Source organism: Coffea arabica, chromosome 11c (genome assembly GCF_036785885.1).
Source record: "Coffea arabica cultivar ET-39 chromosome 11c, Coffea Arabica ET-39 HiFi, whole genome shotgun sequence".
In the NCBI taxonomy this organism is placed as follows: Eukaryota; Viridiplantae; Streptophyta; class Magnoliopsida; order Gentianales; family Rubiaceae; genus Coffea; species Coffea arabica.
Window position 1 is genome coordinate 4,120,004 of NC_092330.1, and position 22,985 is coordinate 4,142,988.

Below are 22,985 nucleotides of genomic sequence, written 5' to 3' on the forward strand. Positions count from 1 at the left end.
GGCCACTAGGTATTCAGCTGATCTCATTCCTGACTCCCTGATGAAGATCATCTCTGAATTATGGAGCATGCTGAACTTGGGCGGGTTTGCTCCGCTCTGGAATATGTGCCTACAGTTTCATGGTGTGAACTTTATGCGAAACACATCTTTTAGGCGCATTATGAGAGGTACTCTGATGGTTATGCGAAACACGTCTTTTAGAATGAAATTTTTATGATTATGTTGATGCCAGTACTCTGATGATTGATGTCTAGCAATTGTGAATGCATGAAATATTTCTGAGTATTTGTACATATTAGCTTTCATCAGCCATTGGGATTATTATTTTGTGAAAAGTAACTACTAACGATTTCAATAATGAGTTCATAACTCGTGCCGAAACATTAGTTTGAGTATTATGTTTAGCTTCAGCTGAGGAATTTGCCAATTTTCCCAAGAACTGCTAAAGCTTCTCTACAATAATTTTACTGATTTTCTGTCTAGCTTTGTCAAAAAACTGCTAATACCCTAAAGTGGTACCACCGGGGACAGTTTTGACTAACTCTGAAAGATTTGACTCGTATGAAAAGGATTACTGGAAAAGTCATAGACAAGATTTTTCATTCTGGGTTTAATAAGGGTTTGAGTTATGTCAGGTAATGTTTTCTTTTTCCTTCACGCACCCCCGCCCCCCAAGTGGACACTTTCTCCTTCTAAGTAAGTTGCTGCAGTAAATTCTATTTCAGTGTTCCCGTAGTTACTGCTTGACTTAGTTTTTGACCATGACATATGACATGACATGTTACTTACGCATTGGCATGATTTCTATTTTGCTGCCAGATACCCAGCTAATATTACACTACTACGTGGAAACCATGAAAGCAGACAACTAACCCAGGTCTCTCTCTCAACATGTATGTTTCCACAATCTAGAAGCATGGATTGCAACCCCTGTTCTTGAACCACGTCCATGCAAGATGTCTAGTTGAATTATTGGCTTGAATGTATACCCACACACCTTCCAAAAAAAAAAGAAAAGATAAGAAAAAATCTTTGTTGTTTACTTGAGAGGTTGTTAGTTCTCCAGTGTTATTCATCCTATGACAGTGGATAGATGGAATGAATTCCATTGGTGTCTCATGATATGATTTTGTTGTATGTAATCCTGGATCTGCGTGATATGCTTTAGAGTTGTGCTCCTTTTGAGCTTTTTAAAGTTCTTGGAAGACAGAAACCTTATATCTGAGGGAGATTATGATTTTTTTCCCTCTTTTCTAGTTTTTTATGGTCAATTTCTGAAGTAAAGTCTTATATCTCAGAGAGATTCTGGTTTTTTCCCCCTCTCTTCTAGTTTTTTAGGGTCAATTTCTGAACTAAAGTCATTGAGGAACTTTGGGAACAAATACTAGAACTTTTTGAGAAATTTTTTGGGTTGTCTGGTGTGATTGGCCTGGCACCTTGTTTTGCTTTCTCTGATGAAAAGAGTGATCTTTATTTGGTTAGGATGGTGGCTTCCAGGCTCCAAATAGATGATTAATCAAGTTGTGCTTTCTATCCTGATAGCTTGTTCATTAAATTTATCATGGAAAGTGTTTCCTTCGTTGTTAATCTGAGATGCATGTTAATTAGTGCTTCTAAAACACGTACACCCTATTTATAGGTATTTCACCTTCCTTTAGTGCAGAGTTCTGAGGACATTCATTTTCCATCTTTATAGGTGTATGGATTCTATGATGAATGCCAGAGAAAGTACGGAAATGCTAATGCATGGCGGTGTTGCACTGGCGTTTTTGACTATCTAACATCATCAGCTACTATAGATGGAACAGTAAGCTGGCTGCATCTCTCTCCCTCACTGTCTTTGTGGGGGTCTGCCTGTTACTGCTTAATGTATATTGATTATGATTTCTACTCTACTGAGATGTTTCATGAATCCCAGGTACTATGCGTCCATGGTGGCCTTTCTCCAGACATTAGAACTATTGACCAGGTTTGGGTTTTGCAAACTCATCATACTTATTGTGCATATTCTCCTGCAGCTTCATGCTGCACTAGGCACGTCATGCATCTTTTTTGATGAGAAATATTTTCTTGGCTTTTTAAGACAGAAAAAAATACTTGGCAATTTGCGCGTATAGCACATGATATTTGTGCAACTTTTGTTTTACCATGCTTTGAAGTATCTTGGAAATCTTGCTTATTTAGGAAATAGATAATTTTAACGGATTCCGTCACCTTTACAATTTAGTTTAAAGTATAAGGTGTTATTTTGTATGTTTTGAAACCTCAGAGAGCTTTTCTGTATATTAAATTTATCACAAAGGGATTTTTGGTTTTCAAAGAGTTCTAAAAAGAAGAAAAATGCTTAATTAAGCAACTGTAGATGTGATTCAGAAATCTTGCTACTCTATCTACCAACTAGATAAGAGAACAACTCAAGTTCTCCATTGATGCCAAGTGTCAAGGTCTCATTTGAGGAAACAAATTTCATTTCTTTATTTTGGACATTAAAGAGAGAGAAATGTCTATTTGAGCCTTGGTATTCAAGTTCAAAGGCCTAATAGTTCCTCACTATTTAGGGGCTAATTGGTAAAAATAGTTTAATTATTTTCATTTGATTCTTTTGTTTGGTTTTTAATTGGTGAGAAAGGTCAATTGAATCCTTTTATGAAAAGTAGCTCTTTAAATAGTTGCTAACTATTTAGGGTTATTTTTGTCCATTTGAAATTATTCCTTTTATATTTTCCTGGTCAAATGCAAATAGTTGTAGACTATTTGTGTGTCCTTTTATCACATGGGGTGTTTTGAATTATATTATATTTATTAAATATTCCTAATTATAATATAAATTAACGGAGTCATAGCCGTTAGAACTAATGTTCCTGTGTCATGGCCGTTAGCATGACTGATGCTGATAATGTAGGTTAGTCAACATCACCTTAATGGTCTCATTAGGCAGTGAAGTGCTTCTTCATTTAAGCAGAGTTTCCTTCCTCTTTCTTTGTGCCGCGTAGCCTCTTCCTTTCCATCGATTAGTAGGCAGCTATATGAGCCTGCAAAATCTTCAATTTTCAACCAATTGTTCAACAACTAATTGTCCTTTCTTTTGATTGCAACCCACAAATTCCTCCACACACGTAAATTTTTGTTTTACCCCAAAAATTAGGTCACTGAAATTTCTTTTCCCCAAAGTCTGTGAGCGTGCAAAATCTTCAATTTTCTGCCAATTGCTCCAGCAACTAATTGTACTTCCTTTCGATTCGCTCCCAAAAAATCCTCCTCATCCACGTGAATTCTTGTTTTCCCCCAAAAAACAGCTGATTTTAGGTATGGCTGCTGTGCCGAGTTATCATCCATGGTACAGTTTTCAGAACTTACTATTTCCAGCCTTATATATACCTTTGTTTCCCACTTTTGCCGGTATTCAGAAGAGGAGCAAACAAAATCTAGGTATGTTTCCATTTTCTCTCTTCCTATTTTTTAGTTGTAATTTTTTTAGTTTGAATGTTCTTCCCTCCTGTTTATTATTGGCTTCCGTTAATTAGACACTGTCATGTGTTTGATATTATGCATAAAAGAATGATTATGATGGTAATTTATCGATTAACTTATGTTTGCTTTTTTTTTTTCTCTGTTTTTATTGATTTCAAATGTTGCCTGACTTTTGCCAACATTCAGCCAAGCATAGAAAATATAGGTATGTTTCTATTTTCTCTGCTTCTATTTTGAACTGCAATTTTTTTTGTTTCATTGTTGTTGCATCTGTCTATTGCCTTCTGTTAATTAAGGACCTCCATGTGTTTGATGTTATGCTATGATGGTTATTTTTCGGATTAGCTTATGTTTATTTTTCCCTCTGTTTTTATTTTCAAATGCTGCTTGATGTTGTTAGTTGTTTATGTATTGAAAAATTACATAATTTAGTATTATTGTAGTTTGGGTTATTAAGGTAGTCATTATATATATATTAGTTAGTTTTAGCTATTCTAGGATGCTTTGATTTTGTCATTGTTGTGTGTTTTTCGCTTAGTATCTTACTTTCTTTATAGTATTTATAGTAAAATTAGATTTTGATCTTATGTGTTTCAAAATGAAGAAAAAAACAAATTTAGTTCAAGTTTTAGATTGATAGATGAGATATTTGATGATGCTTTTGATCTAAGCATGTTAGAAAGAAGCAAAAAGACAAACTTAAATATGCTGACTGAGCATATGAAGTTTACTGTCGATTCTTCTGTTTTTCAGCCATATTCTCCTCTTGTAATCAACAGTGAGAATGACATTTGTGAAAATCGCTTTGTTGAAACATGTGTTTTACAAAATCACATCGATAGGAATCTAATTGTGCCAACTAACTGCAGAGGTAAAAATGTTTGCTTTCCTCCAGAAAATGCTGGAGGAATTCATTATACCTCTAATTCTACTGACGATCATTGTTTGCTCACAATGAATTCATCTTTAATCAATCTGTTTGGTGTTCAGCCTGCAGGTTTATCACAAGTGAACTGCAATGAGCAATCATTTGTTATAGAAAATCAGTTTCAGAGTGAGCAAGTCACAAATGTTAAACGGAGAAATGGTTATTCTGAAATATCAAATCTAGACATGCAACTAACTAATTATACTCCTCCCCTCTTTGTGAATAGGCATATACCTATAATAGGTAGTACTCCAGTTATATCTTATGATAACACGCCTCTTGAATATTCTGACATATATGCTGGAGAGGTGATAAATAAGAAAGAATATAGAAGGCAAGCCTACTTTAGATGGAAAAAGAAAAGATTGAGAGCAAAGTCTAGATCAATTGCTTCTACAAATATAACTGAAAAGCAAACAAGCACCACAATTGTTAATGAGTGTTCCTCAGTTGTTGATGTTCAGCGTAGTTCTCGGTGTCGTTCGAAGCATCGCAAATCATCTCTCAAAAAAACTCAGCCAGGTCTAGAGTTAATACTTTTAAGTTTTCTAATATGTTTTTCTCCACTGCCATTAAAATCAATTGAATGGTTTGGTTACTAAATGCTCTAAAATAATTGTATTTTAGGAAGAGGGTGCAAAACAGGAAGAGCTTTGTTGGATATAATTCCTGACAAAGCTGATATCCTACCAACCCAACTAGATTGTCCTTATTGCGGAGCCAAGAAGTTTTTTTCTGAGACAACATATTTTTGTTGTCAAGATGGTGAAGTTGTTTTGGCTAAAAATAAAATTCTAGATATCTTTAAAGAATTATTGACTTCATCTTCACAAGAGGCACAATCTTTTAGAACTCTTATTAGAACATATAATAATCATTTTGGATTCACTTCCTTCGGTGTTAAAGCTGATCAAACTCTCTCAAAAAGGAATAAAGGAATTTACACTTTTAGAATTCAAGGACAAGTATATCACTTTCTGAATGATTTCAGTTCAAGCAATGGTCATAATAATAATTTGCAGTTATATTTCAATGACTTTGAAACTGAAGTAAACAATCGATTAGCAGCTTGTCTTAGACTATCCGAAACTGTAATTAGGAAAATTATGCAAGTTCTTGAGGCTAATCCATATGCAAAATTCTTTAGAAATTTGAGAGAGATACCTAATTTAGATAACTACTGCATTGTGTTAAAAACTCTACCTGGTGTTGATCAAAGAGTATATAATAGACCAACAACTTCACAAGTTGCAGGCTTGTGGGTTGAGGGGCAACAAAATGGAGAAACCAACAGGCGTGATATTAGAGTTCATACCCATAGTGGTACTTCAAAAAATATACAATACTATTATAGATGTTATGATCCACTCCAATATCCAATACTTTTTCCTTTTGGTGATCTTGGTTGGCACCAAGGAATACCAAAGAAAGGAGCAAAAGTAAATGGAAGAAAGGGGAAAAAAAGCAACCTGTAGCAGATTTGATTTCCCCTGAAAATGATGCTACCGCAGAACAACTAATCCAAAATGAAGAATATGGTTAGTATAATAACTATATACCATGATCTTTCATTTTACGTATTTAATATTTATGATTACACATTTAATGACGTACTGTTATTATTTCCACAGCAATGAAAAACATACATGAAGATCCAAATTTTGTGTCCCTTCGAGAATATTATTGTTATAAACTTAAGATTAGGGACAATGATGAATCTTGGTTATTACATTTTGCTCGCCTCCAACAACAGTATTGTTGATCAATATGTGAAGCTTGAGACACAAAGGCTCGACTTCTATAGATTACAACAAGAGGAAATTAGGAGAGAGTTCTTGAAAGGCATAATAGACGCTTTAGGATCAGGTGAGAGTCAACACATGTAATGTTGGCCAGCGTATTATATTACCACCATCCTTTATTGGAAGGCCAAGAAATATGAGACGTAAATACATGGATGCAATGACATTAGTACAAAAGTATGGTAAACCAGATATATTTCTGACCATGACTTGCAATCCTAATTGGCCAAAAATAAAAGAGCACTTAATAGACAAAGAAGAGGCACAAAACAGACCAGATTTGCTTGCTAGAGTATTTCATGCTAAGTTAGAGCAGCTTAAAGATGAACTTCTGAAAAAATGCATCTTTGGTGAAGTGTCAGCTTATACTTATGTCATTGAATACCAAAAACGTGGACTGCCACATACACACTTTTTGCTAATTTTAAAGTCAAAATTCAAGATGTATACCCCTGAAGAATATGATAAAATTGTCTGTGCTGAGATACCAAATAAAGAGAAAAATGAACATCTATATAATTTGGTCATTAAACATATGCTTCATGGACCATGTGGTTCACTTGATCCAACAAGTGTATGCATGAGAAAAAATGGAACTTGCAAGAATAATTTTCCTAAAAATTTCTGTGAGGAAACTATCCAAACTCTTAATGCATATCCTGAATATCGAAGGAGAGATGATGGAGTTCAAATTAAGATTAAATCAGCTCTTTTAGATAACAGATGGGTTGTACAATACAATCCATATCTTTTGGCTAAATTTGATTGCCATCTTAATGTTGAAATATGCTCTACAATTAAGGCAGTCAAGTACATTTACAAGTATATCTATAAAGGTCATGATAGAACTAACTTTTGTGTAGTAAATAATAAATCTGATTCAGAAATTGATGAAATTAAACAATATGTATCAGCTAGGTGGGTCTCTCCATCTAAGGCAGCATGGAGAATTTTTAGATTCTGTATGAGTGAAATAAAGCCACCTATTATTCATTTACAATTACATTTGGAGAATTATCAGCCAATGAGTTTCAAAAAAACAGCTAATCTTCAAAATATTGTCAATAACTATCATTTGAAAAAAACAATGCTCACTCAATTTTTTTACATGAATAGGACAGATAAAGCAGCTCAGGATCTAAATTGTACTTATGTAGAGTTTCCTGATCATTTTGTCTGGTTACCTAAGCAAAAATACTGGAAATTGAGAGAAAGAGGTGAATCAATAGGTCGAATAATGGCTGCTCATCCTTCTGAAGGAGAACGATACTACTTAAGATTACTCTTATCAAAGGTTCGATGTCCAACTTCATTTGATGACTTAAGAACCTTTGATGGAGTTCAAGTAGAAACATTCCAAGAAGCAGCATTAATTCGAGGCTTGTTACAAAATGATAACAGCCAAGAAATTTGTTTACAAGAAGCCTCACTTTTTCATATGCCCTACGAAATGAGGTGACTTTTTGTAACACTTTTGGTTTATTCTTGCCCTAATGACCCAAAGGCATTGTGGCAAAATTTTGAATCTTCTATGTGAGAAAATTTTGTCAAATGTTCAGCAATGACATCTGCACAAGTGAAAAGAAATGTCTTGCAACAAATTGATGGATTTTTGCAATCCATGGGAAAAAGTATACATTCATATAATTTGATTCCCACTGGATTCTCTTATGAAAATATAGAGAATGAAACTCGAGAATTAAGAGCAGAAAGAAACATTGTCATTTCAGAAACTGACTTAAATGCAATTGCGCTACTCAATGAAAAACAGAAAAAAGCATTCGTAGTCATATCTGAGAGAATTTACTCAGATAGACCTGGGGTTTTTTCATTGACGGTCCAGGTGGTATTGGAAAAACGTTTCTGTATAAAGCTTTGTTAGCTGATGTTAGATCTAAAGATTATCTTGCTCTTGCTACAGCTACATCAGGAATTGCAGCTTCCATTTTACCAGGTGGAAAGACTGCACATCCCAGATTTAAAATTCCAATAGATATCTTTGATGGTGCAACATGTCGGGTCAGTAAACAAACTTCTTTAGCTGCAATGATCAAGGAAGCAAAACTCGTAATCTGGGATGAAGCACCAATGTCTAAAAAGGCAGCAATTGAAGCTTTAGATGATCTCTTAAGAGATTTAATGAATTCAGAAGAAATATTTGGGGGAAAGGTAGTTGTGCTTGGTGGAGATTTTAGACAAACATTACCAGTTGTTAGAAAAGGAACAAAAGCTGAAATGATAAATGCATGTTTGATAAATTCTCCATTATGGCACAAATTAGAGAAATTGCAATTAACAGAGAACATGAGAGCAAAATTAGATCCTTCATTCACACAGTTTCTTTTAAAAATTGGAGATGAAACACAGCAAACAGATGAGAATGACATAGTAAAACTTCCATCTTCAATTATAGTTAACTATAATAATGAGACTGATGCAATTGAAAAGCTAATCAATATTGTGTATCCTGAATTTAAAGATCCTTCAAAGAAACTGCATTGCCCACAAAATAGAGCAATTCTAACTACAAAGAATAACTTTGTAGATAAAATAAATGATGAATTGATCAAAAAATTTCCAGGAGATTTGACTGAGTACCTAAGCTATGATGAAACACTGAATGAAAATCATCAATCTGAATATATTGATCTTCTGAACACTCTTACGCCTAGCAATTTACCTGCACATAGGTTACTGTTTAAACTCAATGCCCCAATAATTCTTTTAAGAAATCTTGATCCTGCTGAAGGATTATGCAATGGAACTAGACTGATAATAAAGAGTTTGAGCAAGAATGTTATTTGTGCTAAAATTGCAGTTGGTGATTTTTGTGGCAAAGAAGTTTTTATACATAGAATTTCGATGCAGCCACCAAGTGATGAACAATATCCAGTTCCATATAAGAGAACATAATTTCCAATTCGTTTGTGCTTTGCGATGACAATAAATAAAGCACAAGGCCAAACTTTAGATTTTGTTGGTACATATTTGAAAGAACCTGTGTTTTCACATGGCCAATTATATGTTGCACTTTCAAGAGCCAGAACAGCTTCGGCTGTAAAAGTGCTTATCAGGCCACCTTATTTTGATGAATCATGCACTGATCATACTAAAAATATAGTATATAAAGAAGTTCTTAAAACTTCCCACATTACATTATCAGGTTTTAACATTCATGGCCTTTTTTGTTTAGAACTTTATTATTTTGTTTAATTGACTATCTAATTTCTCTACCAGTATAGGTCTTCATGTCTAGACATATATCTTCAGTGCTAGACATTCAGAAAGGAGCAGAAAAGTGGACTGTTCTCGCACAAGTTGTTCACAGAGGCCATAATCAACTGACTCGTGAAGTTCCACCGAGGCGAATTATGCGCTTTCTACTCACAGATACTGAGGTATTCAAATCATTTTCTATTTCTCAGCTCATTAAATTCATATATGAGAATATTTTAGATTCTGTATAAGAAAATTTCATGATTTGTCTGTTCATTACATTTGCTTAAGGAAAAATCCTTAGTATTCATGTAGGTGTATACATACTACGATATCAGAACTATAGTTTCATTGCAACTGAATACTCACCTAACTATTAAAGTATTCATATCTATAATTTTAATTTCTGTGTGATAAATATGATATTAGCCATTAACATGACAGTTATGTTTTAACTCATAATATATATAAAACTAACTTTTTCTAATCCTAATCAGGGAACAAAAGTTTCTGTTGTGACCTATGAACAACACATCAAGATCTTCAGCAAATTTCTACAGCCTTATCAAAGATATTATGTTTCTAATGCAATTGTGGTTCCTGTTGACCCAACATACAAAGTTGGGAGCTATGAATGCTCCTGGATTTTGAACTACAAGACTTTGATTGAAAATTATGCTGAACCTGTGCCACCTATGTTGCCTTGCATATTTGAGCTGACAAACTTCTCTGATCTGCACAAATATGCTGATTCAGATAATCTTTGCAGTAATTTTTCTTACATTATTTTTTATTTTACTTGACAATCATTTGACATTTTATTAATTGCTTACATTCATATCAATACTTTATTTCAGATATTAGAGGCTTTGTGATTCACGCATTCCCAGTAAAGCAGGTGGATCCAGATTGTACTTCTAGAGACATTATAATAGTGAATGAAGAGTAATCAAACCTGAATACTACCTTTTTATTAAGTCATTTTAGATTAATGACAGCAGTTACAATTTGTTTGCTATACTTGACAGGAAAAAACTCATGCTTATGACTCTCTGGAATGAATTTGAACATGATGAAGGGAGCAAAATAGCATACATGATTAGCACTGCACCTCTAATCATAGCTCTCCGTGTTAAAGTGACCACATTCAATAGTAAAATTTACACTATGCATTATGATTTCTCTATTGTTTGGCTTCTTAGTACTTGATATGTTATATTACTAAAACATTTCATCATTTTTACAGCTTTGTCATTCACTACAAGGTATTCATCTGGAATTCTGATAAATTCTCCACTCCCAGATGACCTCTCTTTCAAGCAATGGTAAGTCTACTTTTTTTTAAAAATTTTTTTCCTTAAATTAGCAATTAAATTTACTGGTACATTTTTAATTTGTGTTCTAAACATAACCATTCAGGTTTACTTTGAACAAGGAAGAAATCCGAAATTTGCTTGATGCTAAAACATACAGTGATGCTAACTGTTTACTTCCTCCTCCAAATGAAGAGGATATTAAAGCAATCAGCACTTTTCAAGCATTATTTCTAGTTGTAAGAGCTATTTGTTATTTTAAAATTCTGCTCAAATATAACTTTTTTGTCTGTAATTCACATTCAAATACCATTTATGGTTGCTTGACTCAGCAAAAGACAGCTTGGGTGCAAGGAACTGTCAAACTTGCATATGGATTCACCAAATATTGGATTACTGCTTGTGTGAATTGTCACAAAATTGTGAATGCTGACATTGACTGGATCATCCATTGTCCTTCATGCAAACAGCAAAGTGAAGTTGAACTCAGGTTAGACCATTAACTTATGCTTCTAAATTAAACATTCTTCGGATTTGTTACCATATATTAATCTTAATTCCTTCACTCGACTAAAGGGCTCGCATTCCAATTATAGTAACTGATGTTTCGAGCTCAATACATTCCATTATATCTGGAGAAGATGCTGAAAAAATGATTTAGTTCACTCCATTGCAATTTAAGCAAGCACAGGAAGATGTAAGTACAAATTTCCTGTCTTATATTCAGTCATAAATACAAATATACATAGACAAGAATTCACTGAACCTAACTAAAAAATTTTTCTGGTGTAGAGCTTTGGAATAGATACTGAGCTTAATGATGCCTTGAAAAAGTACACAGTTGTCTGTTTTCTGAAATCCTATGAGACTCCCTTTCAAGGTCAACTGCAGAGAAAGAATACTGTCATTAAGGCTTACACTGCAACTGAACTATCGCACCATCCCCTTCCACTAGGACTTCCAGAAAGGACTCAAGTTTCTTCTGCACTTGGCAGTTCATCAGCAAGGCATCCAAAAAAATCATCAAAGGATCAGATGTTCACACCAACCACAAAGTTGGCACTTGAACAAATTGCTGGAGCCAGTTCTTACAAAGAAGACCAGACGTCTACAACCAGTGGAGCAAAAAGAAGTCTTGAGTTTCCAGAATATTTACCAGCAGACACACTTCCTGAACATGCAACAAAGACTGCTAAACAGTTTGCCAAAGAACCTGCAAAATCATATAGCCCACCTGGCAATATCAAGGACAGTCCAGCAAAGAAAGCTAAAGCAAAGGAAGATTGATATGGTCTAATTCCGTACTTTTGTTATATCTTTTGTTCATTGCCTTGATGGCTGTCTTCATTCCTTAGACAATGTCTTTTGAATTATATTATGATCCATTATTCTTTTGACTTAAAAAGTAATGGATCCTAATATATCTATTAGTAGTTTAACCATCAATGTTGTAATTCAATAGGCAATGAAGCTTATTTAAACCTCCTAATATGTAACTGTGGCTTGAACTGAAGTGTGTATTCTGCTAAGACATGAATGATTGAGTTTAAATAATCTATGGTTGTGATTTGCATATTCATTATTTACCTCTTCATTTGTCAGTTGGTCATATAGATATATGGTCTCGATTGCCCAAGTGTGATTGAGTTGGTCATATATGGTTGTGATAAATATGATATTAGTTGGTCATATCAGTGGGTAGGCTGCTGCGTAGCACGGACAGAACCATGCTAGTACAGAAGAGAAAAGAATAGAACTTGAAGGTGACAATGGCCAAGGATTAGATCAAAAAATTTATGGCAATTACATAATTGTCAATTATATGTCTTACCATATTTTCAAAACGCTCAAGTTCAAGATTTGAATTCTATATGACAGATACCATCATTATCTTGTCAATATTTGTAACCACACATGGTAATAATATTAGTAGGATGTGTATTTAAATTGACATTGCGTCATTGCTAGCCTTTATTGTCCAAATAAGTGTAAGAAAAAAGGATTTTCTAACGGGTTAACAATAGGCACTCATTCATATGAATAAAAAACAACCTGCATAATGAATGTATTTTTAAGGAATTTACATGCTAAATGGCATACTTGACCTTTTCCCTAAAATAAATATTACAAATCTTCTGCTAGCACTTATCTTTCTATCGCCAAAATAATGCAATTTACCATGGCACTTGTAATAAAAAACCATGAAAAATGAGCCATCAAGGTACATAAAACCCTAAGTTTGTAGGAAGTTAGATCCAAAAGCAAGATTAATACTCAAAGATACATACTTATTAATTACAGTCTGTCTAATGGGTGTCCAATAGGCACTTGTTAATAAATATTTCAAGGAAGTTAGATCCAAAAGCAAGAGTAATACTCAAAGGTACATACTTATTAGTTAGGGTCTGTTTAACGGGTATCGAGCACCGGCTAATAAATATTTTGAGTGCCATATTTTTTAAAATGTAAAATTAATTAGGAAAAGTAAATAAATGCAACGGAGGAAATGTAACATTAAATAAGGAAAGTATATAAATAAAAGGGGGTAATAATTCTAGTACATGTATATAAATGCTAGATTAGGTGAATTTTAATTATGTTAACGGGTGCACACCCGTTAGAAAAACCTTATTAGTTATTATACTACTTTTTCTTTTTCTTTTTTCTATCAATTGATTAACTTACTCCACCAAAAGGAGGAAGAAAGGTGTGTGGTAGACATTGAGACTACACCAAGTAGGAGGAAGAAGGGTGAACATGATTTGCCAAAAAGAAGGAAAAAGAGTGTGCAGTGGACATTGAAACTCGTCAACAGTAAATTAAAAAGTTTGCATGGTGGAATGCAATTATAACTCTAAAATTAAGAAAATTTTACTATGGATCACAATTACTACACTGAGAATGAGGAAGAAGTGTGCGTAGTGGATGCTAAGACTCATCAAGTAGGAGAAAGAATAGTGTGCAGTAGACACCGAAACTCATCAACAGTAAATTAAAAAGTTATATGATTCCTAAACCTAAACCGTTCAGTGAGACTGGATCCAAATCCAAATGACTGGTAAGAAAAATGAAAATGCACCCAAGCCTAAACTGCTGGTAGGGTTGGATCCAAACCTAGACAGCTAGTAAAAAAAAATTATAAAATACATCTCAAACCTAGATTGCTAGTGTGATTGGATTCGGACCCAAGCAACTAGTAAGAGAAATAAAAATGCACATAGGCCTAAACTGTTTGTGGGATTGGATGTGAGCCCAGATAACTAAGGGGGAGAAATGAAAATGCCCCCAAACCCAGATTACTGGCGGGCTTGGATATAAACTCAAACAACTACCGAGAGAAATAAAAACGCACGCAGGTTTAGATCGCTAGTGGGATTGGACCCAAAACCAGACAACTAACGGAAGAAATGTAAAATGCATCTCAGCCTAGAATGTTTTTGGAATTGGATTCAAATCCAAACAACCAGTGGAAGAAATGTAAAATGCATCCTAGGCCTAGATTGCTTGTGAGATTGAACCCAAACTCAGACAACTAGTGGAAGATATGAAAAGTACACCTCAAGCCTAAATTGCTTGATGGAATTGGACTTCCAAACAACCAGTGAGAGAAATGAAAAATGCAAAATTTGAATTGTCAAAAATGAAAGTTAAAATGTAAGCTATTAAAACATAAAAAATATAGAGTGCATGCAATGACACGCTTACTTGAGTGGCTTTTACAATCTTTGGATTTTTCAATCTTAGGAAGAAGACAAGAGAAAAAAAAAAAATACCGACAATTTTTCAGGATAGTCGAAAGTCGCATGTTTTCCGAACTTGAGGAGTACAAGCGAAACACTTCCTTTAAGGAATTTGGAAAAGATCCTACATGTCGCTCTCCTCTTGATTAGCAAATCTTCTTTCAAAATTATTAGAGAGGATAAGGGGCCGAATAGCGGTGCATGTGATGGGAGACTTCGAAAACGAATTTTGAATGCATTATCAAATCAATTTGAAATTACTCTTTTTAAAACTTGCGAGTGTAAACTATCATTAACTAAAAAATTGCCCCAATTTTCATCTTTAATTGAAAATTTTCTTTTTACAAATTTTCTTAGTCTTCTTTTCTTTCTTTTTTTCCTCCTTTTTTTTCTGAATAAAATTTGCCCTGATTTAGAATTGCAACCCAAAATTAAAATATTCTAAAAGTTCAATAGCAAGAATTGTAGATTTAAAGGGACAATCTCTCTCTTTCTCTCTCTCTCCAAATTCAGAACTGGTTGCTAGGGTAAGTGCTCCTATGGAGTAAATGTAAGTGATGGTCATATTGTAAGCGTGTACAGACTGTTGATTGGAAGCAACAATATGATAAAATGAACTCCTTTTTCCTCATGATACCTTTGATAAGTGACTGGAAAGGCTTGTCTTGCGGATACTAGAATGCCTGTCCCTCTCTTTCAAAGTTTGATTTTAGTAATTAGTATCAGCTCGTGTCAAAAAATAAAAAGTGAAAATAGACAAACTAGCAGCTCTGCAAAAGCACATTTGCATGCTATATTTTTCAGAAAGCAATTGTCTGCAATTTGCACAAGGGAAAAAAAATAAGCCACTCGCCCTTAATTTGGCCGAGATGGAACTCTTCAGATTTCAGGGTGTCGAAAAGGTTTTGTCCTATTACGACAGGAAACAAAGAAAGGTAAAGTAGCCACTGTTCACCCGCTAATCTACAAGTGGAAAATAAGCTTCCTAGGCCAAAAAATGATGGATGCAATGATTTTCCATCTGTGATGCCTTGAAATGAATATAGGAGATCAATCAAGCCATCTACTTCCAGTCTTGAATGACTGTGCCTGCAGCATTACGACCGGCAGCACCCATCACGCCTCCCCCAGGATGAGCTCCACTTCCACATAAGTATAGACCTTGTACTGGAGTCCTGTAATTCGACCTACAAATTGCAAAGAGAGCATATCACATTATGACAATGCATTCTGAAAGGGAACTCTTCATTGTAGCACTTGTTACATGCTTATTACCATCCTTTAACAGGTCGCATAAGGAACAAAGAATCCAACCCCATGGCACCGTGAAAAATATTTCCTCCTGTCAAAATTTAAAAATGCTGAATAAGCATCTAAGCATCATAAGAATAAACTGTTACCTTAATAGCAAATACTGAGAACCCGTGCTTGCCATGTATTAATCAGGTAGAAAGAAAAATCAAGCCAAATAGTTCAAATGCATTCTCTATGACTGTCCTCCCTGAGTGACTAAGCTGTTTTCTTAATTTAATTTAGAATCTTGTATGGGGATATAATGTCAACATATGGGTATAGAGAACGGGTATCAGTGCTGCATAGTCTCTGCAGCTTCTCCCAAACAATATGTTGAAACTCAAAAGTGAAACCTGTCAAACCAATTTCTCTCTCAAGATCTGGTGGAGTCAACATGTCATATCCAAGAATTGACGAGCTAAAGCCAGGGGCATAATCATCAATTAAGGAGAAGCATCTTTGTGCAAATGATTCCTACAGCAAATATTCTTCACTTAGTCACAAACTTGACCATGGAAATTGCTACAACTGTTAAAAAAAAAACAACAAACTTGAAGAAAATGTAAGTAATAGAATATTGCTAAAGCAAGTTGACTATTAGAAGATAGAAGCCAACAACGTACGAATTTTAACGGTAGTGCATAGCCAAAATTATCAACTAGGTACAGAAAAGGAGAACTGATCTAAGAAATTTCGCTCACCCTATATGCAGGGTCTTCCCAACTGCCATCCAAAGGTTTATAAGGTGTGTACTGAATAAATAAGTTGATGATATGCTTACCTATGAGATGAATCAAATTCCAATGAGATATCCAGGTACTCACAGTAAAGTTAGTAGCATGTAATTATTTTATAATGTAAGTTAAACAGGAATAAATTACTTGAGAAAATGAAAAATTCAAATTTGCAACATATGAATAATGAAACTCATCTACCTCCAACTGCTTGATAGAGAAAATTATCAAGTTCACAATGTTACGTCCCCTGACCCAAAAATTCATGGGATACCTAATCCCTTGCATTTCCAGACATACAGACGAAGACAACACAATAAATGTAAACATCTAGCATAGACATTATCAGAACATGCAGAAAATGTTGGTAGTTACTTTTACCTGGATTTGAACTGAGTAACTCAAAACCTAATGCTTTTCTCTCGAAGTAGATTGCTCTGTGTTACATATACATATGTATGTATGTATGTATGTATGTGTGCATGCATGCATGTATGTTGCTCAAAAAATAATGTATGTATGTGTGTATGTGTACTTACATCGAAAAAATAAAATCTCACAGGCAGAAACTCTTGTTAGTTCCTTTACCTAGATTTGGACAGAGTAACTCAGCATGTAACACTCTCCTCCTAAAGTAGATTGCAGTTTAAAAAAGAGGGAGAGAGATGACTCAACAGAAGATATCAATGTATGCAAGGTAATGCATAACAACACAAAGTATGAAGCTGTGAAGTACCATGGGGAGAGATAGTCTTGTCCAAGACAGAAGGGATTGTCATCTCAATGATAGGTCTTTTAGAGGGAAAACCATTTACAGCTTCTTGACAGGCTGAATCAACCTCTTCCATGCTGAAAGACATAACAGCTAGAAAATAAGAACCAGCTTAAAACTTTCAAAAATCAAGACAATTAATCATTTAGCACGAGACCTTTTTTTTCCCCATCAGAACCCCGATGTGTCGAGTAAGGTCATTTAGTTAGGTAAGAACTTTAAAACTTAAGGCATATCTAGAATGTTAACAAATCACAAATATCACCATACAAGGTTAAAAACGACCACTGTGTAGCAATGCCATAATTCAATTGCTTCCTGACCCACCAAAAGATAACTGAGAGCACATCATGGTAAGTATTCATCTAATATCAATTCATCCGAAAGTTAAGAATGATCCAACAATCTGAGTTGTTAGAGAAAGGATTTACTCAGTCAAACACATGCCACTTTCTGTAAGTGATCTTGACTCTTTAACAACCCTCTGAAATCAATGGTCTTCAATACAATTCATCTTCTACCTATATCAGACGCTACGGATTACATATATAGGCAAATATCAATCTGTCAATCTCTCCCTTCTTTCTTTCGATAAACTGACAATGTAGAAGATAAAAAGATAACGTACCTCTCTGAACCAATATGGATGGTACCCATATGCTGAGGACCAGCATTAGGATGATTAATCTTGCAGCACTGAAATTGTGGCACTCGCTCAACAGCCAAGTTAATTTTTGTAGCCGCCTAATATAATAAGCAACATTGTTATAACACAAAGGAAAATTTTCATAGGAATAACATTACTGGAACTATAATGACCATGAGGAAAAGATAACAAAGAGTAAATAAATTTTCACTCCTATAATTAGCAACATTGTAATAACACAAAGGAAAATTTTCATAGGAATAACATTCCTGGAACTATAATGACAATAAGGACAAGAAAACGAAGAGCAAATAAATCTTCACTCCTATAATTCCTGGGTTCACTTGTCACTCATCAAACAACTTAAATCCATATATTTTGCATGAATACTGCCAGCATGCATTTGAATGAGAAACCATACTTAATTACTTGAATAGTTCAAGTGAGCATGTGATGTTGTATATCATCCTCAAATATTGCAGCTAAAGTGATGCTTAAAAAGACCAAGAGGAGCAAAGTTACACGCTAATGTAGTAATATACAACAGATCAGATAAATTAGTTAAACAGCTGAAGAAGGAATAATTAATTGGCATGACATCTTACAGAGCTGTAATCAGAACACTTGATTGCCTGAAGAAAGTCATCAGGAAGCACATGTTCTGGCACTAATTCCTGTCATGATACACGAATAATAACACATAACTAGTAGCTTTAAGCAATATTACTGGATATTTTTGGAAGAGAAAATGGTATGTGTATACATACATACATGTATACAAACATACATTTTACATACATACATACACACAGACACACACACACATATATGTACACACACACACACACACACACACACACATATATATATATATATAGAGAGAGAGAGAGAGAGAGAGAGAGTTATGAGAATTAACAGCCACCTTACCATAAAAGTTTTATATGGAGTAGCATTTGATAAAACAACAGAAGACTGCACTTCAGTTCCATCAGAAAGCAACACCTAAATGGTTTAATCCAGCTTCCCAAAGTCCAAATTAGAAATGTAAGCTTAAATTTCAACCCAAGTGTAAGAAATCATGTTGCAAAACTAACCCCGTCTACTCTTCCTGAATCACCAATTAGCAATTTTGAGACCTACCAACAAAAACAAATGTTCACCAATTATTTAGGACATATTCATAAGCCAACCTAATCATATAAAAATAATCACTAGGGAAAATTTTCAAACCAAAGTAAACTTAGGTTAGACATACTTTCTATCTTGATTTGCAAGGAATAATATGGTAAAAACAAATGATCTGAACAGGTTGTCTCAAGCAATATTTGGTACTAAAGCACAAAAGCTCCTATATAGGCTCCAAGCAAATGTGAAGACTGTAGAATATGTAAGAAGAAATCAACCGGTTCAAGTTTTTCCTTGTGCCTACTTCTAATAGATCATGCCTCAACAGTAAATTAATGAAAAGATAAAATTAGAATGATATTTTTTAGAGGAAACACCACCAGATTCGGTGTTGTATGAAGAACTGAACAAGTTGATCAGTAAAACAAATTGAAGCATCAACTGTGAGAATATATATCATCAAGCAGCAATCTCTTCTACTGTGAAGAAGATGAATTTCATGTACGAGTAATTATGCATAAATTACCTCAGCTTTAGTCACTATTGTAGCACCCGCCTCCTGTGCTGCACTACCAACAGCCAAAGACACGGAACCCATTCCACCTTCAACATATCTACAGCTTATGTTAGCTCTCAAGCAGGCATGTTATCCAAAGAGAATAAACATATCTATTTAAATCACAATAAGAGATGATGCTGAAGTCATTTAACCATAGGGAGATTCCTATATAAACAGTGAACAGCATTCTCGGACAAAAAATTTCCAAAACTAAGGCATAGTAAGAGATCTGCGAGCTTGCTCATGCAACAAGTATTCCATGAGAAGAAATGAAGAATAGATTGAACTACTTTAGCATGATTGGAAGAGGATAAGTTCTACGCAATGAGGTGAAATAATGTAAGATCAAGGAGAAAGAAACCCAGAACGTCCTCAATTAGCTCCAGGTAAAACATCTATAAAGCACATTAATAATGCAAGCAATCAGCTCTTTGTTACTGGAGCAAAATCACCCTTAGTATCCTAATGTATTATACGTACGACCAAATTCCACGATCACCATCAGTTTCTCCCATGATGTGATGAAGCAAAACATAGCCAGTTCCTGGTGTATGGACACTTGCCTGCGTGAAACAGGTTCAAAAATATGCTACACATCAGCATTTATGCTATAAGATGGGCCCCATGAGGCTGTTGCATGAGTAGAATACAGATTTAGAATGGAAAGTAACTTGATTCTTCTGTTTGAACAGTAGACAGACTGACCATCAAATGAAAATATATAGAATGGAAAACACGGACACAATTACTTCACAGAGCTGTAGAGTGACAATCAGGTCCCTTCACCATGGAGAAGAGAGTGTCAATTATCAAATCAAATTTACGGTTGATTGACAAAGGCATACAGTGTTCCCATTGTAAACGCTTTCTTGCTAATACTTGAAACCCCTACACAAGGGATTTGAATCTCACCGTGGTTCCTATTACTGCATCTGTTGCAAGTGTTGCCTTCAGGACTTCAGTCTGTGAGGTAAATGGCAGAATATGAATTAGTCACTGGCAGGTAATACATAAATGCCTTTGTCATTCATCGCTACTTTCATCCATTTACTTATTGGAAAATTACCATACACTAGAAGGCCCTAAATCCTACTAATTTAGAACAATTGTTTTCATTTAGGACTCAAGCATTTAAAATCCTGCTAACAGTTTAAGTAATGGCTAACATGAAATGCATGGCCCAATAACCTATGTTTGCTCTGTTTCAAATTGAAAGAGTCTGACTCTGCAAAAGATTTTAGGTGAGGCTCAAAAGTTACTGAAAGATAGCCTGTTTTAATGTGACTACCTCAAACCAGTTATTTAGAACCTTTGAGGCTGGAGAGAGCAAAAGATCCATAAAATCCCTGAAAATACAAAGTAGAACAGTTAAAACAGATAGGATCTTTATTGAAGTTAACAGTTTCCAAGCCAACTTCAACAAGTTAGCTACCTATGGTCCTACGCTGTAATCCACTGTTCTTAGCAGAAGCAAGAAAAAGCACCAAGACCAGAATGCAGTACAGGTAAATCCATATTAGATGAAAAAATGAACGCTTACACCATCTCTCTTTGGCCCATGGAAACAGCTCTTCGCATGCAATGAGCCCAAAACGCAGATTTGTCTAACCTATCCTTCATATGAGTTTTGATAGATGATGCACGTTGAAGAGTTTCAGGAGGGGAGGAATCAATAAGTGGATCCATGAACTTACAGAAGTTCTCCAGCTGATGCTCAAACCTAATATTGGGAAGACGACACAAAAATAAGTTAAAATTACTCTAAAATCTGTGATGGTATCTACGTTTGAAAGATTACAATCTGCATGTCAAGCTACACCCTCAACCAACATCCAGGCAAGTTAAAATTCAAATCAGCTGGTATTCTAATTGAACACTACTAGCCTACAATCACGTTAGCATTAAAAAAAGAAGTAACGGGTCTAACTAATGGAAGATTTTAGCAGCATCATCCAACTTTAAATTCATCATGTTTGCAAAAATTGGCAGGTCATCGTGACTAAAAGCACGAGCATATTTTTTTACCTAACCGACTTACTGAAATTATAGTTCAAAAACCAAGAGTTAAACTTTAGGAAATTACTGAAAGAGCAATAACCTGGGGTAAGCCTCAGCATCCTTCTTGGAGAACTTCGAAATTTCAGCATGGTTTAGCTCCTTATCAGGGCCGAGCAAAAGATAACGCCCGTCTAGACAAGGGGTAAACGACGACGGATTCCTCTTCAGTAGCTTCAATCCATGCCTCTTCAACTCCAACTCCCTTTTCACAATAATGAAATCAAACTCAAAACAATCCAAAATGGAAGAAAATCATTAATCAAGAAACTACTTTATGACGGAAGGACGGAGGAGGCTTTGCAGGTAGCTGCAGCGAGAGAACTTAAAGCCGGGAATGAGTTCTTCAGTGACAGCTGCTCCGCCGATAAGGTGACGGCGCTCGAGAACGGCGACGGAGAGGCCGGATTTAGCGAGGTAGGCCGCAGCAGTGAGGCCGTTGTGGCCGCCCCCAATCACCAACGCATCCCATTTCTTTGCTTTCAACAAGCTCGATGAAGAATCGGTGGCACTTCTGGTGCTGAAGTTCGTAAATTGTTGAACTTGTCGCCTCATTTCTTGCTTTTCCACCGTACTCTTTTGACTTCCTTAGTCACAATCTCATGGTCTCGCAGATGTTTGTCGAACCTATATGTTTCGATAGTCGTACTGGACCATGATTCGGCTAACTTCAACGCAGAGTCAATGGGTTCAACTGGTCGGCCCAATCCCAGCGTCTCTTTGTGATTGCAATAACTTATTGAAAATAATTTTCTAATAAAGTTTTTAATAAAAAGTAAATTATATGTATATTAACTGTGTATACACTGTTACGGTTAATTATACAATATATATATAATTTTGAATTTCAAATTCAAATTCAAATTATGTGTCATCCATCACGGTTGAATATACAATACATATATAATATTTGATTTTCAAATTTATATTTGGATTATGTGTCATGCATCTAATGGTAAAACTATATACACTGTCAGTGTATAGAAAATTAATGCTTTAATAAAAGTACTTATTAATTGATTAAGTACTTTTAAATATATTATTTGAAGATGTAGTTCAATAAATACTTATTGTATTGGATAATGTGTAATTTAAAAATTTTAAAAGTATTTATCTCTTTATTTGGTTCATAATAAAGGATAAAATGATTAAATTTGATGTTTTATTTTTTAAATCACAAAAGTTACTCTAAAAGTACTAAATTTGACCTTTTGCTAAATGTGTTTTTAATATTAAAAGTTCTACTCCTAATTTTATGAAATGATGTTTACCAAATATTTTAAAAGTACCTTTAGCACCTAAAACTATTTTTTTTTTTTTTTACTAAAAGT

General features: G+C 34.7%; 4 protein-coding genes across 15 annotated transcripts; 3 read left to right on the plus strand and 1 right to left on the minus strand.

Annotated features, from left to right (window-relative positions):
• The first annotated feature begins 283 nt into the window (after positions 1-283).
• On the plus strand, positions 284-3,524 carry LOC113715834 (phytochrome-associated serine/threonine-protein phosphatase-like). 2 transcript variants are annotated; one of them, XM_072070941.1, is made up of 5 exons: positions 284-635; positions 820-877; positions 1,697-1,807; positions 1,919-1,969; positions 3,297-3,524. In XM_072070941.1, the coding sequence occupies exons 1-5, from the start codon at positions 562-564 to the stop codon at positions 3,522-3,524; spliced, it is 522 nt and encodes a 173-aa protein (XP_071927042.1). In that variant the 5' UTR covers positions 284-561. The 2 variants fall into 2 exon arrangements, with proteins under 2 accessions (XP_071927042.1, XP_027095936.1); XM_027240135.2 differs by lacking the exon at positions 3,297-3,524 and having other exon boundaries at positions 1,919-2,752.
• On the plus strand, positions 3,313-12,283 carry LOC113715835 (replication protein A 70 kDa DNA-binding subunit D-like). 7 transcript variants are annotated; one of them, XM_072070936.1, is made up of 10 exons: positions 3,313-3,429; positions 3,658-3,676; positions 9,439-9,599; positions 9,915-10,185; positions 10,275-10,362; positions 10,446-10,570; positions 10,664-10,742; positions 10,837-10,969; positions 11,063-11,220; positions 11,611-12,283. In XM_072070936.1, the coding sequence occupies exons 3-10, from the start codon at positions 9,450-9,452 to the stop codon at positions 11,639-11,641; spliced, it is 1,035 nt and encodes a 344-aa protein (XP_071927037.1). In that variant the 5' UTR covers positions 3,313-3,429; positions 3,658-3,676; positions 9,439-9,449; the 3' UTR covers positions 11,642-12,283. The 7 variants fall into 7 exon arrangements, 5 of the variants coding, with proteins under 5 accessions (XP_071927037.1, XP_071927038.1, XP_071927039.1 ...); XM_072070937.1 differs by having other exon boundaries at positions 9,444-9,599; XR_011823108.1 differs by lacking the exon at positions 3,313-3,429 and adding an exon at positions 11,327-11,431 and having other exon boundaries at positions 3,569-3,676; positions 11,523-12,283.
• On the plus strand, positions 6,353-9,114 carry LOC140016429 (uncharacterized). Its single transcript, XM_072069942.1, has 2 exons — positions 6,353-7,163; positions 8,045-9,114. Exons 1-2 carry the CDS (start codon positions 6,353-6,355, stop codon positions 9,112-9,114), a joined length of 1,881 nt encoding a protein of 626 aa, XP_071926043.1.
• A 3,021-nt stretch (positions 12,284-15,304) lies between the features above and the next one.
• LOC113716779 (uncharacterized) lies at positions 15,305-22,310 on the minus strand. 5 transcript variants are annotated; one of them, XM_072070382.1, is made up of 16 exons: positions 21,980-22,310; positions 21,698-21,859; positions 21,140-21,319; positions 20,888-20,945; positions 20,512-20,562; positions 20,080-20,162; positions 19,567-19,654; positions 19,010-19,051; positions 18,843-18,917; positions 18,521-18,589; positions 17,898-18,013; positions 17,234-17,346; positions 16,465-16,544; positions 16,117-16,237; positions 15,746-15,812; positions 15,305-15,657 (listed from the first exon to the last, which is right to left on the minus strand). In XM_072070382.1, the coding sequence occupies exons 1-16, from the start codon at positions 22,207-22,209 to the stop codon at positions 15,534-15,536; spliced, it is 1,659 nt and encodes a 552-aa protein (XP_071926483.1). In that variant the 5' UTR covers positions 22,210-22,310; the 3' UTR covers positions 15,305-15,533. The 5 variants fall into 5 exon arrangements, 4 of the variants coding, with proteins under 4 accessions (XP_071926483.1, XP_027097014.1, XP_027097015.1 ...); XM_027241213.2 differs by having other exon boundaries at positions 21,929-22,310; XR_003454215.2 differs by having other exon boundaries at positions 15,484-15,657; positions 15,903-16,237; positions 21,929-22,310.
• Between the last annotated feature and the right edge of the window lie 675 nt (positions 22,311-22,985).

Coding starts and splice junctions, on each gene's coding strand:
- LOC113715834 (XM_072070941.1), top strand. CDS start 562: ATGAAAAGGATTACTGGAAAAGTCATAGACAAGATTTTTCATTCTGGG. Junction 636..819: donor AAGGGTTTGAGTTATGTCAG/GTAATGTTTTCT, acceptor TTTTGCTGCCAG/ATACCCAGCTAATATTACAC. Junction 1,970..3,296: donor ACATTAGAACTATTGACCAG/GTTTGGGTTTTG, acceptor CCCAAAAAACAG/CTGATTTTAGGTATGGCTGC.
- LOC140016429 (XM_072069942.1), top strand. CDS start 6,353: ATGGATGCAATGACATTAGTACAAAAGTATGGTAAACCAGATATATTT. Junction 7,164..8,044: donor ATGGAGAATTTTTAGATTCT/GTATGAGTGAAA, acceptor TTGACGGTCCAG/GTGGTATTGGAAAAACGTTT.
- LOC113715835 (XM_072070936.1), top strand. CDS start 9,450: ATGTCTAGACATATATCTTCAGTGCTAGACATTCAGAAAGGAGCAGAA. Junction 9,600..9,914: donor TTCTACTCACAGATACTGAG/GTATTCAAATCA, acceptor AATCCTAATCAG/GGAACAAAAGTTTCTGTTGT. Junction 10,970..11,062: donor TTCAAGCATTATTTCTAGTT/GTAAGAGCTATT, acceptor TGCTTGACTCAG/CAAAAGACAGCTTGGGTGCA.
- LOC113716779 (XM_027241213.2), bottom strand. CDS start 22,209: ATGAGGCGACAAGTTCAACAATTTACGAACTTCAGCACCAGAAGTGCC. Junction 19,052..19,566: donor CAATAGTGACTAAAGCTGAG/GTAATTTATGCA, acceptor TTTTGTTGGTAG/GTCTCAAAATTGCTAATTGG. Junction 16,545..17,233: donor CAAGACTATCTCTCCCCATG/GTACTTCACAGC, acceptor TTCATCTCATAG/GTAAGCATATCATCAACTTA.